This window comes from Lepisma saccharinum, chromosome 22 (assembly GCF_977018435.1).
Source record: "Lepisma saccharinum chromosome 22, izLepSacc3.1, whole genome shotgun sequence".
Classification (NCBI taxonomy): domain Eukaryota; kingdom Metazoa; phylum Arthropoda; class Insecta; order Zygentoma; family Lepismatidae; genus Lepisma; species Lepisma saccharinum.
In genome coordinates, this window is record NC_139250.1 from 49,311,817 (window position 1) to 49,333,213 (window position 21,397).

At 34.4% G+C, this 21,397-nt stretch overlaps 1 protein-coding gene across 1 annotated transcript in view; it reads right to left on the bottom strand.

Annotated features, from left to right (window-relative positions):
• The window catches only part of LOC146004755 (uncharacterized), a 393,261-nt gene that overhangs the window by 22,742 nt on the left and 349,122 nt on the right, over window positions 1-21,397 (bottom strand). Inside the window, exons 14-15 of the mRNA XM_083143730.1 lie at window positions 13,066-13,131; window positions 5,911-6,025 (exon numbers count right to left, since the gene is read on the bottom strand). Coding sequence (XP_082999856.1) covers window positions 5,911-6,025; window positions 13,066-13,131 — 181 coding nt within the window. The remainder of the gene's footprint in view (window positions 1-5,910; window positions 6,026-13,065; window positions 13,132-21,397) is intronic.

Genomic DNA, 21,397 nt, shown 5'->3' on the forward strand with positions numbered 1-21,397 from the left:
GAAGATATATACATAGCTTATGATGATAACTCTAAGAATTTATTAACAACTGAATGTGATATTGTTAAAGATACTTTATGTTTCGTACACCCGAAACATGAATTTTTGAGTAACTTTGAGAGGTGTATAATCGCTACTATAACCAAGAATATGTATGAAATGCATAATTACTGTAATATGACCTGCACTTCAAATAACAACGATTTAGAGTTTTACAAATTTAACGTTTCTACCCAAGCTTTTGTTGGAAACAAAGAATATAATCTTACTTTACGCATTGTATGCAAAGATATTGAAATCAATTTTCAAGTAGAATTTCAATATGGTGTTACTTTAATTCATTTAGGTTGCTCATGTTATATTAAGTATGATGAAAAACTTCATATTAGAAGTACTTTCCCTTGCATATTACCTACAGATACTACCGCTAGTATAAACCGTTTAATTCCATTAACATGGATAGATGTAAACCACAAGAACTTAACCATACCTTACTTATGCCATAAAGAAGAATGTCACATAAACTTAGGAGATACGAGATATGAACTATCTGTTATTTTATGGTTAACAATATTAACTTTACAGACATACCTACTCATATTTTATATACTATGGAAAGTGTATATAAACACATGTGAGTGTAAGAGACCACGGTCTCATAATGGGAGGTTAAGAGTAAGAAATATGAATATTTCAAGACCATTACCTTCCACACCTGTCATACATTATGAATCTGACAGAAATTATGAAGAACCAATTCATGTAGTAAATCAAGTAAACCCACACGAACCAGAGTATATCACTGTTGAACAAGCTAATAGGCGACATAATATGTAAATCCTAAATACATCATATTGTCAAGTGTGTAATGGTATAATACTATGTTATAAAGTTGTAGGAAGTATATATATTAATATGTTGTGTGTATATTCCTTTGTATAGGAATGGAACATGTCACTATACTAAGTAACTAGTGAAATTTCACAAAACCTCAACAAAGTTCATATCAATGTAAAATAAACTGTGTAGTGTAGTGCTACGATTCAATCGTTATAACACCAACACTAAAAACAATTTCTCAGGTGTTACTTACAGACATAAGTGAACTTATAGAGAAAATATAATGAAACCTGAACTGAGTTATAAAGAAAGAAAATAGTGTAAACATTATTCTTACACATGCAATTGACTTATGTAAAAATCATATTACGAATATCTTACGTGTTATAATCAAGCAAATCATCAAAAGATCTATAAGTACTTACATATACCATGTATTCAGTGTAATCATTTATGTTAACCTTTTACTATTAAGAACAAATCACGCAAGGTAAAAAATATTCTCATAACATATGTTATGTCTTTATATATTTTTGCTTGATAGAGTTTAATTATTTTATGTTTTGTTTGGTTTTTTTTTTTGCAATTGTGCAATTGGTAAGGTAGTGAAATGATCGTTATTTCTCGTTGAAGAGAACGAGATAACGAAATTATGAGTATTCCAGGCATAGATTCTCAAGCTTTTTTACAGCTTATGATAGCTGAAAATGATCCATATGTCAAATGGCATATAAATAAACAAGTAAGAAATGCTAAGAATCGAAGAGAACACAAATTGTTCACAGCATATACAATGCAACATCCAATTTTTATATTGGACAAATTTATTAAATATGCCTACGATAGATCAAATATCTTCTATCGATACTTAGAAATCGAAACAATTTGTCAACCTTGTAAGACAAATTTAAAAGAGTTTGTGTGTTTTGCCTTAAGTAAATGCAAAAGGCCAAGAGAACAGAATTTGTTATATCAACATGTTCTCAAATGTATATTCAGAGTAATAGAAGAGTATCATGAAATTCTTGTACCAAAAGAATCTAGTGTGTTTAACACTTTTACATTGTTATGTACGGAAGAAAAACCCTTCCCTACATTGATAGCCTATTCTCATGTATCAGAAACAGAGTCTAAGCCCAGTCTGCTTAGAGCTCTTCTTACAGAAAATAGTGTAAGGATCTCATTAGATCCCTTTGATCCTTTTCTTTCGAGGAAAAACATGTATGATGCTATGGAATTGGTATCACTTAGCTTCTTGGTCAGGTTGTATTTCTGAATATTGATTAATGAAAACTGAGCGTCTAACATTTTTAATCAATTTCATTAGTATCATTAGTTATATATATTTTAGGTTTAAGTATTACAAAAAAAAGGGTAAAGAGAATATTTCCATATATATATATATATATATATATATATATATATATATAATCATTTCAACCTCCAACCTATAAGTTGGATTGATTATATAATTTTTTTTTCATTTTTGTTCGGGTTATACATATAACTGTTTACACTTTTGAATATGCAGCACTTTATTTGTAAGCTCCAGTGAAGTTAGCTTCTCAATTGTGAAACCAATCGCTGATTTAGTTCTGAATCAAAGAAACACCAGCACATAGTGTATCTTCGACAAGTTAATCCAGTATAATCAGCATAAGTAATGATATTAATTATCCATTTGTTTGTGATAAAGTCTGAAAGAAACTCCAGGAATAAAAATATAAGCTGTTGCAGCATAAAGCCTTGTAAATGCCAACGAGACAGATTTTATTTCACCAAAAGTTAACACGAAAATACCAGCGAAAACGACACATCGGGAGATATTTCAATCTCAGTTTGGGGGGTATTGTCACACCTAAAATTTGTCGCCCACCAGAATCGAACTCAGTAACTTTATTTCTAATACCATATTCCTTTAACCATAACTTTCCTTTATGTTTTGCACTGCCCAGCCAGCAATGGTAAGTTTTTAAAAGCTTAAAAGAGCTCTTTCGACAAGGAAAATACTTGTTTATCAACTTGGCAGGAAGCCACAACAGGATACAATTTATCTCATATGTTAGAGGTCTGCCCGCATTGGTTGATAATCTGCCTTGTTTGTCTTCCGGAGGGAAGCAAGCGCTGTCAAGAGTTATCAAATCCAAACCGCAGAAAGAAATATTGAGCTTCCTGTTTGTTTGTAGAGTTGATCAAGTCACGCCACTCATATGCCTCGAAACGAGTGATTAATTACCATGATTTCCTTATCCAACTTTCCAAGCCCAAAGCGCCAAAAAACACAAACCTTCCATATATGGTAAAAGGAACTTTCCAATTCTTTAGAAACTTGTTATTTCTTAGATTTCCACGTAAATCAGAGTTCAAAGAATAACACGTCAGTCAGAGGGCGCCAGTAGATAACCCCACCCAGTGACAAGCCTTTCTCAGTTGTATAAAAACTTAGGTTTTGTCTCAAAAAGAGTAGAGTAGGAAGAGTCAAGTGGAGTCAGGTAGAGTCAAGTGAAGTCAGAGAGAGTCAAGCTCTTAGTACGAATTTCGGTTCAAAAGTTTGAGTTATGAAGCCAAGTTCACTAGAAGCATAGCTGCAAGGTAATGTATGTGTTTTTGTATACTTTTGTATACCATTAGGCCTAACGGGCCCATGTAACTTGAATGTTCATCGTAAAACTCCAAAGGAAAGGAGAATCGATCCAGCAGATCGATATGTACAATTCGAACCATCACACATGGCGAGTGAATACATTAAAGTCTGTATAAAGTCCAATATTGTAACATATACTAAAGAATATATGTTTATTAAGTTTATTTTTGTGTTTCTCTTTTATTTATCTTGATTTCAGAAGGTAATGCATACTAGTTTCTTTCCAACAGTCATAGTTATAGGAATAGTGTCTAATCTCTGTGGATATGGTAATGGTGATTGTTAATTGCTTTGAATATCTTAACTCTTAGAAGTTAAGTGGTGGAACCCCCATAAATTGCCCTTTTCTCTTTGTATCTTGTACTCTTCTGACGAAAGTACAGATGAGAAAAGAGTGTACAGCCCAAGAACCTAGTTCTGTGTCAGGTGAGCGCAGTGGCTGTGAGATCCCTGGTGAGTCCCGGCAAACATATGTCCCACGGACTCTGAGGGTAGCCCAGTGGTAGACTTGGAAGTCTATGGTTCGAGTCAGGGTTCGTGACAAACTTATGCATTACTATGGGATAGTTAGAAACCTCATTTCAAAATCTGGGTTTAAAATTAATAACTTATCAAAAATGTTGTACACAGCAATTAATATAGAGATGTGCAAGAGACCCTGTCGTCGTGTAATGAATGGATGCGAAACTAGAGAAAAAATATGGGTTAGTGAAAATCATCAACTTCCAAATTCGGGTTCAAAATTGAAGCTGAAAACTAATTATCAATCTTAGTTTACAGTAAATTGGAATTCGTGAAAACCTTTTCTTGGAAGAAAAGGTTTCAATACTAGAGCAAAACCATGGTCTACTTAAAATACCCAAAACAAAAAGTTTGAATCAAACGTAATATTTTAACATGACTTTCAAATATAATTTACCGGAATTCTGGATGGAGGAAAACTTTTTTTTATTAAACAAATATATTAAAGGTTATAGTAAAATTATGGATTACTGAAAGTCGTGTGATGCCATTTTCTACCTCTGCGAAAATTTGAACATTTTCTAGTCAAGATTGTTTAAGCCTATGCTTTTTTTGTCATAATTATCTCGAGAATCAATTTTCTTGTATTCCCTTGTAGATATTGGGACTATATATTTCATAACTGTAATTTCTTTAAGAGTATACCATATTCATCTTATTACTTAGCAGCCAGCGACAGAGACCGTCAGATATAGACAGAGCGAACTGTCGATCGGCATACACCCCTTCCCCAACATACGCATGTGTAGGTGTGCGTTGGCGTTGGTGTGTGTACGTATGTATGTATATATGTGTTTATTTTATAGTTTCCATGTTGTCTGTTGAGAATGGATGTATTGATTTGATTAAAAGCCTAACGATAAAAATCAATATTTTGTTCCATATATCAAATATTTCATCATGTTGAAAATTCGATAATCATCTTTCTAGCCTAAAATAGCTCTGAGGTTATACGCACTATGAAAAATTAGCAACCGGCGTATGCTCAATTGTTGTATTACAATCGATTAAAATACCTTCAAAAACTTTCATTTCGTTAAGCTAAAAATTTACAAATTTGTAGATCTTAATATTTGTTATTTTCCTAGATAACTAGAGGTAAGTTTAAAATACTTCTAGCCTCTCAAGCCCACGTCATATACCGCATCTTTAAATTAATATATTCCAAGCAAATTGCATTTCTGCTAGTGAGCCGCTTTCGCTACCAGTTCACTCAGGAGAGCGCTCATAAATATTTACTATGGCATCAAATGAATTGAGGTGCTGATAAGTAGCAATTATGTGCAAAATTTGTAACTTTAGACATGGAACCGAATTAGGGCTGAATTTGTCTGAATGACGTTCAGAACCTTGTTTGGTTAATAACAGACTTTTCTATTAAATACTTGTTTAGTAAATGAAATATCACTAAACTACGGAAATCAATTATTATTAAATTATATGCAATATAACTTAAACAAAACTTCAACATTTACAATGTATGTAAGGTTTTTCAATCTCCTATCAGAGTAGCGAGAGTTCCATATCATGCACGGTGGGGCATGTTTGCAGGTAGAATGGTCAAATACCCATGCCTGGGTAGAGTGGTTTAAATTTTTCAATTGTATTCATTCTTATATACTGAACTCGGTGCAATTCAGACAGATCCTTACTATAACATTTCCACATGGAAAAGCTTATACATATGACAAATCGCTGCTACATTACTATTATGTCAGAGGGTGCATAGTAAAAAAAAAAATCTTATGGAAGAGACTGCCATTAAATCATTCGAATTAAATTTCTACTAGTTATGTACATGGCGATATTCTGTCAGTATCCAGTATTCCTGTAACACGATTTATTTACAGAAATGTTATTCTTGAGGATAATTGAGATTAATGTTGTCTAAGAAAAGCACCTACCTTCCACTCTCATAGATTTCCTGATCGTCCATTGCTTCCCAGTGCACATCGACATTGTATTTGAGCTCATGACAGGACGGTAAACACTTAGAACAGCTAGTTTTCAAATTCAAATCTGTAAAGGTATGAAACAATTTTGTCAGCGTTTTCTTTATTTTTCAGTAGAGCATTGTAAAGTTTGTGATCATACATTTTCATTGATTGTACTTTTGTTTTCAGGGGTATTGAAATGTGTCGAAGCAAACAGATAGCTATAGGGCTATGCTTTTTGGTGAGAGTATTTGCATTTTTGCAAATCAGTAATAATGGTTTGTTGGCCGTTGGAAACAAAGACGCCCATTTGTCTTGTGAGAAAAACATGTTCCAGTGGAGATATTTTGAGTAACACCATAGATACGCCTTTTTGTCTCGTAACTGGAGATCACACAAAGTATGCCATGAAGTAGAGATTGAGTGAGTTACGCCCAAAGTAGTCACAGTATCTTGATGATGAAGAGTACAGAAAGTCTTCTTTGTATGATAATGTTTTCTGGAAGTTTGGTAATTAAGTGAAACAGGCCGTTCAGATTATAGAGCTTTCTATTTAGACTTAATTCAATTACCTATGGTTCTAAATGTCTAGGAGCATTGGGTTATTCCTTGTAATATCAACAATGACGTCAACCTTACATTTCTTGATTCATTTAAAAAATTTGGTATACTGGAAGGAGCACCTGAGGTAGGAAAATATGCAACTTTGCAGGTCCATATATTTTCTATTTCTGAAATTACAGTGTTGCAAACTGTGCGATTTTGACCATTTTTTTCCAACATCTTGTTAACTTTAAATTGAAATATTTCAGCAACCAGGGAACGTATAGAGGTGATTCGGACGGCGTTGGAATGATCTTGAAAATGTAGTATACCTATGTCAGGGTATAAAGCAATTAATGTTGGTGTAAAGAAAACTTTGGTAGCCATTTTCTCAAAAAGCGGTCTTTTAATTTAAAACTAAAATACATGTCATACATACACTATGGGACGCCAATGGGATCCGGAGTTATGTAAGATTTAGGTTAGGTTACGGTAGCGTATGGTAGGTTAGGTAATTAATGATAACAGATTTTGATAGACAAATTCCTTACATTCTAACGTAAAAGTCTAACATAAATCAAATACAATATTGTTTGAATTAACGTACAAGAATATGATGTTTAAATTCCCGTTTATTACATAAACGGGGTGACTCAAATGTCTGGTTCCATAGGCAACTTCGTGGCCTCCCCGATGGCGCAGTGGTAGCGTTGTAGCCTTGTAATCAAGGGGTCCCGGGTTCGCTACCCGGTGGAGGCACATAGTGGTTCGGATCCCACTTTAAATTGTAGGTCCAGTACCGATTAGCCTTACTGTGCATAAAGTGTACTTAAAACACCAAATCAATCATTCAATCACTTACAGTAAAAATAAAACTCAAGTACATAATACAATACTGGAACATGTTTGGTATTGGCATAACGATATTGATATCAAGGTAAACATACATGCAGAACTATATGGACTTCTGTCGCAAATACTATGGAGTGACATAATCATAACTGTCAGAACATCATATTTTGACCCTTACATACAAATAGTTAATTGTATGAAACTATTGCAAGCAAGATTGTCTTGTTTTCAATGCGGCAAGGATTCAAAAAACCTGACATAAACCACTACTCTAACTACAGGTAAGATATTGTGACAAAGAGACATGAAATCATCATATTTGTCCTTTGAAATATTAGGAGGTTCTGAGTACAATTTATATAGTAGTTGCCAATTGGGTTTAGCTTTGCAGTCGTTGTTTCATACTTAAGGATCTGAATGACTCCACCAGTTGACTGATTTTGAAGAAGACTTTGTCCTTATCAGTATTTTGCACCATCACCTCTCGCATTGCAGTCCAGTCAACAGAATTTCCTTGGTCATCTTTTCTGATGGATAGTATGCGAAGATCACGTGCTATGGTCTTGTAATCCAGGAAGTCAGAAGTCTGGAGTTTGTGCACGATATATGGTGTCTTTCTCCCCGCCAGGCGGAAGACTGGGATCAGTTTATTGAGCTTATTTAAAAATTTTCACACCGAAAGTACCCCTGAGGGGCATTGGTGCATGTACATTACAAAATACAACATGTTGACATCGCACATAACATATATCTATACATCAATTTGGCAGAATATTTTAATAATAATAAAACATAATATAATAGTAAAAGCATACAATGACAAATTATTTCTTTTAGTGAACTAGTGCTATAAAAGTACAATATCATATAGTGTATACAATCTAAATTTATTTTATAAAGTTATTTAGTTCCTGAAATTCATTAACCGAATATAATATATATTCCAATAGCAGTTTTTTTTTACTTTAATTTTAAAGATCGTGGTTCTTTGAAAGTTTTTGTAACTTTTTGGTAATATATTGTATAACTGGATGCCTATGTAAAAAGGTCCTGTTTGGTATGCAGTTAGCCGCACTTTGGGAATGTGGAAGTTTTTCTTTTCTGGTATTGTAATTGTGAGTGTCTATGTTCTTTGGATAATTCGATTTTGTTTCGTGTATGAAAGTAAATGTGTCAAGTATGCACCAACTTGGAAGTGTTAATATACGATTTTTTAAAAAAGAAGTTTACATGTATCAGTTTTGTGTGCATTTGCCAAAATACGCAATGCTCATTTTTTAATTTTAAAAATCCTCTGCGATTGAGCCGAGTTCCCCCAAAATTGTATACCATACATCAAAATACTTTCGAAGTTTGAGAAATATATATTTATCATACATACTGTATTGAAACTACTTTTAAAGTTCTTAATTGATAACATACGGTGTTTAGTCTCTTGCATAAACGATCTATGTAAACTTTCAAGTTTAGACACTCGTCTATAAATATTCCAAGAAATTTTCTATTGTGAGTAGCTGTTATAAAGGCATGCCCTACATTGAAATTATCTTTCTTAATAGAAGAGTTTTTGGCTCTAGATACACCAAATTATAATATATTAGTTTTTTCGTTGTTCATAGAAAGTTTGTTTGCTGAAAACCAGGTTTGTAGTTCAGTAAGTGCTTTTTCCGTTTTTTTTAAATTAAAGTAACATCGTTAACCGGATCTGCCAAAGCCGCAGTATCATCAGCAAAGAGAGTAACTTGGGCGGTTTCAACATTTGCCGGAAGATCATTTATGAACAATAGAAACAATAGAGGTCCTAGTATCTATCCTTGGGGGATTCCAATGATCATAACTTTCAATTCGGAGTAATATGTTGTTTGTGTCCCATTATTGGATAAGCTATGTATTGCAACGCTCTGTTTTCTATTCGATAAATAGGAGTCCATTAATTTTTTTGATAGACCGCGGTTTCCGTAGTACTTTAATTCCTCTAGTAGTATGTGATGATTCACACAGTCAAACGCTTTTGATAAATCACAAGAAATTCCAACAACATAATACATTTTGTTTACGGTGGAAAGAATATTATCAATTACATAAAAAATGTCATTTTATGTTGTTTTCGATTTCACAAACCCATTTTGTTGCTTTATGGGTATATATTTATTTTCTACATACTTTATATACTTTATTACTTATTAAAATTAATTTTTCGAATTTTTTTGAATCAATTGACAATAAGGAAATTGGTCTGTAGTTTTCAATTTTTGTTATATTTCCTTTCTTATATTAGGGTATAACTCTTGATATTTTTAGACAGTCTGGAAAGCTGCCATTTTCCATACACTCGTTAATTAATCTAGCCAGAGGCTCGTTAATGTACGTTCAAATCACATTGATCATGTTAATCTGCATTGAATCTAGTCCTGCTGACTTTTTGTTTTTCATATTGCGAATGTTTGAAATTTCTTCGTCCGTTGAAATATCTCTTCACTTTATTTATCTTTTCTTTGTTTGTGTCCGTTACGCTGATGTTATGTCGCAGGTTTAGTGCTACATTAACAAAATAATTATTAAAAGTATTAGCTATTTTTTGCGGATCTGTCTCTATTACATTACCTGATTCTAATATATCTTGATTCGTATCCGTTTTTTTACCTGTTATATGATTAACTATTTTCCAAAGTTCTGCAGTTTTATTTTCTGCACTATTCAACTTTGTATCTATATACGACTGATTGCAATGTTTTAGAGCTTTCTTGTAATTTTTGCTGAACTGTTTGTAATTATCTTTAAGGGTAGGGCTGTTTGCATATTTACGCTGTTTATGCAGTGATCATTTTAATTTGCTTTCTTAATGGGAAAACATTTATTAAAATAGTAACTTATAGTATCAAGAAATTTTTCGAATATCTCGCTTACGTGTACAGCCATATTGTTTATAAAAATCCTATGTTTCTGATTTTAGCGCGTTTCCGAATTTCGAACTAATCTTATCATTGTTTGTGGGTCTAACAAATCTGAAATTTACACATGGTTTATTTGGATTTTTTTTATTTGATTTATTTTATTTTACTTCGCGTTTTGTGCCTCTTGGCTAATTTGCGAAGATGGGGATGAGTGATGAAATAATGAAAATGATAAATGGACATTCACGCACAACCATACCCGAGCGGGATTCTAACCCGGGACCCTTGCACATGGTTTATGTTTTCCCTTGTATTCTATTATGTTTACCTAAATTAGCTGAGAATCATGGTCAGAAAAGCCTATGCAAGTTTCTACTGAATATTTATCAAGGTTTATATTGGTGAAAATATTATCTATTGTACTTTTGATTTTCTGGTGATTCTAGTTGGAGTTGTAATTGTAGATGGGAAGACTCGTAGAGACACGTAGAGATCACCAGCATTATCTATGGCTGTGCTATTGGCACAATGTTCAGAATCTCCCTCGTTCTGCCCGTGGTAAGGTTAAAGGAAAAAAAGAACATTGATCTCCTCAATGTTTCCCAAGCTCGAAACTGTGTGCAAAAGTATGGTTAATACAATGGAATTCTTATTTTGTCCAGGGCATTCATCCACAAATAAAGTTACTTCTTTGGTATTATATGCGGCATTGAAAGTTTTGAGGTACATTTTCAAGAAAGTGGTGATTTCAAATGATACTCTTTTTCCCAGTCCACGTAATGATGCCACGCAAAACAGTGACACGTCTTAGTTTTGAGGTCCGCTTGTAGAACAACTGGCAATCATTTGTCTTTGGCAAGAGAATAACCTGCTGAAGGTCAAATGTCCCCACTGCTTTCTTAGGATTGGTATCGTTTTTTGCTACCATCTTTTTTTTCTTACAGCATCTTTTTGCATTATTGTATGTTGATGAAACTGATCGTCCACTTGTTTGTTTTTCTCAGCACAATCTTGTCTATAATTTTCACACAATTTACACCCGTCTTTCTTAGGATTATGAAAATAAATATTCTGAGCTTTCAGGACGTCACAGTAGGTTGTGTAGCTTGCTGTATTTCCTTTTGGTGCATATTCTTGTACAAACATGTCATACAATCTCTGCTTATTCAGTTCTGGATGTAGATAGTCTCTTTTTAATTTTTGTAGACAATAGTGTGATTCCATTCTGGAAAATCGACCAATGTGTTCCACGATTGCATCTCTTCTTTGCTTATCCCGTGACTGAAGATTTTCTGGCCTACCACCTCTGTTATCTTTACCAACATTTCCTGTGAGCTTCTTACTAGCTATGCCTGTTCGCAGACTTTATTCTGATATACCAAAAGTATTAGGGAACCAAGTTTTACGCACAGGTATTGGCTGGCTGTTTTGGGGCAACGAGTAGTAGTACGACACAGATCTCCATGAGCCATGATCTTGTTTCTTGTTTTATTGCAGCTCCTGCCACTAAACGAACTACGTTTTCTATTTGTATCTGCACACTCTTGGTCTCATAATAAGTCTGAATGATGTCCTCTCTTTCTTCTTTTGATAGTGAAGAACTTTTTTTTTGCCAAAATTACAGCATGATATTCCATTGCATCTGGGTCTCAGAATATTTCTTGCAGAAATAGTTTTTCCACTTGTCGGACTTACATATCCATTACCGTGAAGTCTATCCTCAAGGACTTTCTTATTATTATTCTCTCTTTTGTTTACTTTACGAGGCAGAGCTCCTTCTTTCCTTTCTTATCCCTCGAAGGGTTTTCAGTCTGTAGCTTAGGTTATTTTCCATTTTTCGCTTTACTTTGGCGAATCTTGTGGTTGTTTTCACATGGTTTCATATTTGGAAAATGGTTGTGGCACAACAAAGCAAGACAAATGTCTCACGAACTAAACACTTCCTTTCGGCAGTTTGATACTTCACAGTTTTGCAAGTAAAGAGGTTCTGCATCCCTGTCATAGATGACTGAATCACTTTTTTCATTACAAACATTTCCATCACCGTTGTTTTCCCTCACGCCTAAGTCCTCTTTGCCATCATTACGTTCCTTCATGGTTGAATCTTCAATGTCAACAATGTTTCCATAATATTTTTTCCCCTCCATAACATTGTCACTTTGTGTCCTTTTTGAAATCCTTGTCCATCTACACATTCAAGTTCATCTGTAGAAACAACTTTTCTAGTATGATTTTTCCATTCCATTAAGGCATCGATCATTCTCCTACTAAAATTCACCATTTACTCTGAAAGAATAGAGTATGTCAGTGAGTTATAAGTTACTCCCATTTGATTGTAATGCAACGAACAGTACAAAAGTTAGAGAAACAGCAACGGAAATATCTTGAAATTGTATTTAGAGAGACGTAAGTCAAATATATATTACAACTACTTAAAACTTACAACTCAACCACGTTTTGACGTTGACCATTCTGTAACGTTACAAAGGGCCGCAACTCGAGTTAAGACATTCTGTTTTGCGACACATGCTTACTTTTCGAGATGCGTCGTCATTCATGGAGTTGAGTTTTGCGATACGTCACTACGGCAGTTTGTAGATGTCACCAAAAGGAAAGCCCGGTGGACTTATCTCAATTTCCGTTTTATATTGATACGCCCCTTTGTCTAGGTAGGGACGAAAATAATGTAACAGGTATACACCAAATAGATGGGCCCCGCTGATATTCAATTTAAAATTACAAGACATCAACGGAAATCACTACAGCTTGGAGGATGTCCTAATAAGCATCTCAAAATAATTATTTTTATTTTTATAGGAAAAGTAGAAGTACCTACCTCCAATTGCATTTCTCCTACATTTCCATCTTTTGATGTTATTACAGTAGGGAACTCCGATTTTTTCTGAAACGAAAGAGAAATAATAGCTTAACAAAACAAAACAGTAAAATTGAAATTAAATAAATTTGTTAAATAAATATCTAAGAATCGAAGGTGAGTTTTGAATTAACATTTTTGCATAATTATTAAGAATACTAAGACGCATATATCCTTAAATTATAGGGTATATATTTATTCATTCCCATTCCCAATAAGCATATATTTTAGTTATGTTATTATTATTATTATTATACTATTATTGTTATTATTAAAATTAGTATAATTGTTAATTGAAAACTTATTTTACTCCCGTGCAAGCGTGGTTTACCTAAAGACATTATCAAGTAGCTACCAGCATATTATTCCAAGAGTTCCTTATGCAATGATACCAACACACAATTTCCTGCTTCACATCTACAACAACCACGTTATTTAATTACATATTCCAATGAAGTTATCAAACGCATTACCCTCTCAATCATTGCGATCCTTCTTACTCTTTAACATCACCGCTTCCATAATAATTACAAATGTTTTTTTTTTTACTTATGCTCACAAGTACCATACTTCGTACATGGGAAATATGTGTTCCCTTTGATCAAAAATACTGAAATGCACGAGGGTATATACATGTGTTAAAACCTGCAATCATAAAGCATAATTTCATTACTTTTACCATATTACAAAATACATTAATTGATTACCTTTTTTCTTGTTTTATTATATTATTTCATGCTTCAACAAGACAACAAGAGAGGAATATAGTTTCTATTGTTTCGTCTACAAAAATCATCTCTCAACTCAAAGTATTTTCTTTCGCATTGTAAAAAGCGTATATAACATTTGACTGGAGCAAACAATGATTTAATTGAAAATAAGGTAGTAGGAATGTATATTGTACCGACTAAGTGTGGCGGAAACAAATTGGAAGTACAGTCATTTTAGAAAAATCTGTCGCATGGAATTTTTCTAAGTCCAACGTCTTACGAAATTATGTTGGTAGCTCTGAAACAAGGATGTGTTGTGAAATATACGATCCTCCAATCAGAGTGAAGTTCGATTCGGAGGAGCAGGAGCTGTGACTCATTGTCTTGTCCATTGGAAGTTCAACCAATGCAGCATTTTAAATCATGAGATAACGTCCCCATTGGTTAAATATTGTTTCAACAACACGAATCAGCAGAAAGATTGCACAAAAGTTTACTTTGTCGCTTTAATTGCCTTTAATCGTTTCAAATTAGTATTAAATTGTCCCAATTATAATTCACGAACTTAATATATGTATTCATGTATGTGTTTGACAATCATATATAACTCATTAGAACAATGTTCGCATTGTTTTCACTACGTGAGATGACATTTCCTCTACATTTACGATAAAATAGTGGTTCGGGTGTAATAACAGTTTTCATTAATTAATTGGAGATGCATTTTTATTTGTTGAGTTAATGATTAGGTTAATTCGTTATTTTTCGCGGAAAGAGGAACCCACAGCTGAAAGAAAATATACAAATTTCATTATTGAGATCAATAGTTAGTTTTAACATCATTTTTTGCAACAATCAAATCAATAATGATTATCTTACAAATACCATATTTAAGGTAAATTTGTTTTAGAAATGGGAGCGGGGAGCTGTTTGTTTAAGTTCAGTGCAGGATAACAAGTGGAGGCACATAGTGGTTCGTATATTACTTTAAACTGTAGGTCCAGGCCCGATGAGCCTATCTGTGCATAAAATGGACTTAGAATTCAGTAGGAAAATAACGTCGATCTAGTATTTTCGATTTTAGATGCGTTGAGACCACTAAAATTAACAATTCTTATAATAAGAAACCTGTCCTCATATTACCATTTTGAAAGAGAGAGAGTTAATTGTATAATCTTTCGTTGTTAATTTCAAAGAAGACTAATTCAAATAGTAACAATGGAAACGATAAAGCTTATGAAAAGTTTTTGCCACTGTGGGGATTTGAACCTACGACCATTAGAGTGTTAACGCAGTGCAATAACCACTACCTCACGAGTTCGTTCCTTCATACGGCATGATAATAAGTTAAGACCAATTTGTTCTATGTGAATAATATAATTCCCACCCGCCTCTTTATAAACAACACACCCAAACGCTCCTTTGTAGCAAATGAAATAAAGATGGTATGAATGTCACCAAACATTTAAGCAAAATATTTACTTATTATTATATTTACGACGCAATCGTTTTAGATGGAGAGGTTACAGCTTCGAAAATTGAGGTTGTGGTTTGAGTTTAATTGTACGATGCCCCATAGCTATTGGTAAGCCAAGGCTCTAGTGTGCAGTAGATTGGTTCATTTGTTGTGACGTTCTCAGGAATTTGTAAAGAGGTATGTAAATATAAAAATGTGTTAATGCTTTTTTTTTAAATAGGGAACTCGTATTTTAACATCTCTCTGTCCATCTCATTATCTCACATTGGAACGAGTTAGTATTGCAGGAGCCATACTGAAAAAAATTATCACGTGACAATGACTAAAATGTAGATTTACGGAAGGAATAGTTTTCATTTTTTAAAACCTTGAAGGGCTTCTTTGGGCTATCTCCAGACTGTCATTATCCCTTCCAGAATCCTGCCTAGAGGTGTGGAGATCTTTAACTGCAACGAGGTGACGTTGGTCAGCACGTCGAACCCTCAGCCGTTATAGAAGATATCTGAAACCGGGTTACACCAGTCACTCGTAGCTCCCCAATTTCCTCACGATGGTGGGTTCCAACCGGTCCTATACACATAACAGGCCGAAAACCCAGCACCCGTCTAAAGCACAGAGTCTTAGACCGCAACGTTACGGAGGAGGAGAGTTTTCATATTTTGTTTGTTATAAATGTCGACAATACATACAATATATTACGCACAAAAAATAGTGGAAAAAATAGACGGTTCTATAAGAGATTCGAACCTTCGACCTTCACTTAACTAGGCCGCTATTTTTAACAATTTCCCATTTTCTCACTCAATAACCTTCGTTGAACGTTTGTCTTAAGAGTCATTAGCAATCTTGTAAACCTTATTAACCTATCTGCTGTCTATCACAAATTTATTTTACAACTTGGAGTAGATTTTGATGTCTGCAATTTAGAACTTGACTTTCGTGGTAAGTAATTCTCTACCGTCTACTATAATAAATAAATCAAAGTCTACTTATCTCATATTTTGTAAATGCGAAATGTCATCGTTAAATGTCAAACGATTTCTCATTACACCGTTCGTTTCAGATTTAGACACAGCCATCGCGTATTTGCATTCTGGAAACCAGCGTGAAACGTGTTTCCCACATTTACAAGGTCAGGTGAACCCTTATCAGTTATATTGGATGTTGTGAAGATGTTACTTCATACGTCATGGTACTGTGGTGGATTTCTTCCCCTTCCTCTTTTACCTTGAACGGTAGTAATCCCCGACTGGGCACGACGAATCAATCACAGAAAAGCAGAATGTCTAGTAAATCGCATCCCTTGTATTACTTCGAGCTCATAGGTTTTGTAAAGTGAAATAAAAAAAGTATGTAACATAAATTCATAATGGTTGACTTCTTTGGGTATTATTTCATGTCTCTTTTCTACTTACTTCTCTGAAACTTTTGTCTACTGTTTTCAGTAGATCAATAGGTGTTTTGAAACACCTACTGCGTTCAGATTTTTAAAAAGGTATAAATACAAAAAATAATAAGGGGAATGAAATTAATATTTACAGCCAAAATATTAAAAAGAAATTAAACCATCGCTGACCACTGCAATTAAATATGTCGTGGAGGATGCCATTCAAGAAGTAAAAAACGATCTCGAGAGGAAAATCTCTGAGCTAGACAAGCAAGTGAAGCAAGTGCGAAAGGATCTGAATTCCCTGGAACAATATGACCGTCGCCTGAACCTTGTTTTTCATGGCATCAATGAAAGTGAGGGTGAAAAGTGTGAAGTGATTGCTTCAAAAATCATCAATGAGCAGGTGAAAGTGAAAGTGCCACAAAATGTGTTTCATCGTGTTCACCGACTGGGAGCACCACGACGTGATGGCAAACCCCGGCCGATCATTGCGCGCTTTGTCACCTACGCCCAGAGAGACTTGGTCTTCAAGAACAAGAAGTACCTAAAGGCTACAGGGACAGGTATTTTCATAACTGAAAACCTCACAAAAGCAAATTCGGACCTTTTTCACAAGGTAAGGCTTAGTAAAATATTCGAACGAGTATGGACAACCGATGGGAATGTACTTGTCCTACACAACGGAAACGTGGTTAGGATTAGTGACCAGGAGGACATCGCAAAGTTCAGCAGAAAGTAACGCTGTCCCGCCACACTCCCCTCCTAACGGTGGTTGTGTTTATTTTTGGAACTGCTTCCCCCATCCATGACGTACGGTCAACGGTGACCAGTCAAAAGTAGAGGGGAGGGGAATGCAGGAGAACATTCCGCGCCGAACCATACAAAGCTTGCAATACTCTCTGCATTCCTCCATGGTGGCGAAAGGAGCGCATGAACCTGTCACATAATAGACTGTTATATAAATGTAATCAACCCTCAGCTTGTATTCTAACTCACGCCAGAATATATCGGCAAGCTCAAAAATCTATATTTCTCCCATTTTTATTTACTCAACAAATATATTTTTTTTATTTTTCTTCTTTTGTGTCAGTATTCACATTTTTATACTAATTTTTACTTTTTTATTCTTAAATTTTTCATTTATTTTTTACATTTTTAAAAATTTGATAGTAGTAATAAGTCACTATGATAACTAACACCTGTTTTTTTTAATTAAGTGTTATGCGTATGCACATTTTCCTTGTTATTGCCATATGCAATTCACACTCGGGACAGAATATATACTTCATGACCAACAGTGGAGGAAAGATAAATATAAATGACCCTACCAATGTAGTCAATGGTGCAGAAACGCCACTCCCAATCAGAATTCACTCCAGTTACTTTGATGAGTAATTGCCACAGCAATTACAATATAAAGGAACAGCTCGAAGCTGAAATAAATGGATCTGAAAATGGCTTTAAATTATGTCATCTAAATATTCAAGGTTTACTCAACTCCATAGATGAATTTAAAGAAATGATATCGAACTTAAACTTTGACCTGATAGCCATTACAGAAAGCTGGTTAAAACCGAATATTAGTAATAATATAGTAGATATCGAAAATTACACATTAGTTCGACAAGATAGATTAAACAAATCTAGAGGTGGTGTGTGCTTATACATATCTAAATCGCTTAAATGGAAACTTTTAGACCGGTTCGTTAATAATGATATCGGCGTAGAGTACCTTGTAATCGAATTAACTATCGATAGGAAAAAAATTGGAATTATGGTAGCATATAAACCTCCAAATGTCAGCTATACTCACATCAGTCACGTAGCAGATATCCTCCAACACCTACTTAAATTACGATTACTTCATTGCGTTAGGCGACTGGAATATCAACATGTTAAGAAAAAACGAAAGCAGTACTAGACTCCTTCAGAGTATAATCAAGGAAGTTCACGGGAAACAATTAATTCAAAAGCCAACCAGAGTGACAGCGACGTCAAAGTCATTAATTGATTTAATCGTTTGTTCACAAGATTTAATTGTAAAGCAAATTGGGCAGAGCGAGTTACCTGGAATCACAGATCACCATATAACATACTCCATATTTGACCTGTACACACCAAAGCAACCTAAAAAAATTATCAAAATTAGAAATTTCAAAACCATGGACTTGGACAAGTTTCGTAAAGACGCGGAAAATGTGGAATGGTGCAAAATCGAAAGAAATGAGGACGTAGATGCAGCGGTGGAGGCCTTGAATGATAACATTATCAGATTAATAGATAAGCACGCCCCCCAGTGAAAAATTCGTGTAACCAAATCTCCCGCCCCCTGGATTTCAAATCAAGTAAGGGAATTCTGGAAGTTGCGCGACTTCTTTCATCTGAGATATGTAAATACAGGAGACCCAGACGCTCTCCTATCGTACAAATACTTCAGAAACAGAGCCAAAAAAGCAGTCAGAAACGCAAAATTTAAGCACTATAACGAAACGGTAAATATGAATGTAAAAAATGCAAAAAATTTATGGTCTAACCTCAGAAGCCAGGGACTTTTACCAAATAAAAAGAGTAATGCGCTCTCCTCAGATACATTTCGGCCGAATGCGGTAAACGAGTTCTTTGTTAAGCCGAGTGCACCCTCAGATAACAATGCAGCGGTGATTGATGAAACCAACACGTATCTTGAGCAACCCAACAATGACACGTTCTTTTTTACCCCAGTAAGTAGCGAACAAGTACGTAAAATTTTTAACAAAATGAAATCAAAAGCGTGCGGTTATGATGGCATAAACCTAACTATTTTACAGTATTGCATCCCCTTTTGCTTAGAAGCTCTTACGCACATTATTAATCTTTCCCTTTCCAAAGGTTGGTTCCCTCAAGAGTGGAAAAAATGCGAATTAACGCCTATACCTAAAAAATCCAACCCCACAGAAATAAAAGATCTACGACCTATTAGCATTCTATCCACAATGTCCAAAATACTTGAAAAAGTAATTATGAACAAATACTTTCACATATTCAAGGTTTCCTACCACACTTTCAATCTGGTTTCAGAAAAATGCATAGTACTTGCACTGCGCTGGTAGATATCGTAGACAATGTAAGTAAAGGAATAGATGAAAATGAAGTTACACTTTTAGTCTTGTTGGACTATTCAAGAGCGTTCGACTCGATCAATCATGAATTGCTATTGGCCAAACTGTATCACTATGGCGTTACGAGAAACGCGTTAAATTGGTTTCGATTATATCTAGGCAACAGGAAACAACGTGTGAAATATCGGGAACCGGAAGTCACATACTCTAAATGGTTAGTTGTTCAACAAGGCGTCCCTTAAGGAAGTATATTGGGTCCACTACTATACATGATTTACGTAGCTGATTTCGACCGCGCTGTCCAATATTGCCACTACCATCAGTATGCTGACGATTCGCAAATCTATATTCAGTGTAATACAGAAAACTATTTAATAATGCGATGACCAAACTTCAATTCGACCTTGATGCTATAACAAACTGGTTACGGAGAAACTCTCTTCAACTAAATCCATCAAAATCTTGCTTCATGACCATAGGAACTCGTGGTACCCTTAAGAAACTTCACAAAAACGCACCTTCTCCTCCAACTCTTGGCAGTATACCGCTAAGCAAAGTGGATACAAGCAAAAACTTGGGAATTGTGTTCGATAGACACTTAAATTTGGAGCCACAAGTCGAATTTATTGAGAAAAACTCTATGGGGAAACTTAAATCTTTGTATCATTTAAAACATACTCTGGACGCTAATGTTAAAGATTGTCTTATGAAAGCACTCGTCCTATCCACATTAGACTATTGCGCTCCTGTGTACAGTAATATATCCCAGGGCTAAACTATAAACTTCAAAAAATTCAGAATTGTTGTATACGTTTCATATTTAACCTAAACAGAAAGGAACATGTATCCCCCTATTTAAAGAAACTTTCTTAGCTAAACATGCACAAAATTCTTAAGAGTGGCTACCCAAAATACTTATCCAATAAGATCTGTTCTCGTAGAACATCAGCCGAACATAATATCCGCAAGAAGCATAATATAAAAATCCCCAAACATAAAACCGCCACATATAACAAGTGCTTCATTGTTACAGGGATCAGGAAATGGAACAAACTGCCTGCACCATTGACTAACATTATTTGCCATCAAAGTTTTAAGAAAAATGTGAAGAACTTACTATTGTCCCAACAACTTCATTAACCTTCATATGTTAACAATTGCACCTGCACTTATACATCATATAATGCATACCTAACATACCCCCCCCCCCCCGCACACACATTGAACTACCGAAGACTTATTACTTATCTTTACTCAACAGTATATATACTAATCTATTCAATGTATTATACTAATCTATTCAATGTATTATTTTATCATTGTATAATCTTTATATTATCTTTATTGTATTATCATGATCACTGTGTTTTTTCTTTCCTTTTGTTTTTATTCATTTATTGTATCTTTGACAAGGGTTGGTTGTAAGAACGGCCCATGAGGCCGAAACACGCCTGCTTAATAAATACCATTATATTCTATTCTATTCTACTATAGTGAATATATTATTTTCACTTGCAGTTTCTCTACTGTAACGGTTTCAGTAAACCAGTAGGTGTTTTGAAACATCTATGTTAAGATTTTTTAATTTTGACTTACAATTTGTGTGCATCAAAACTTA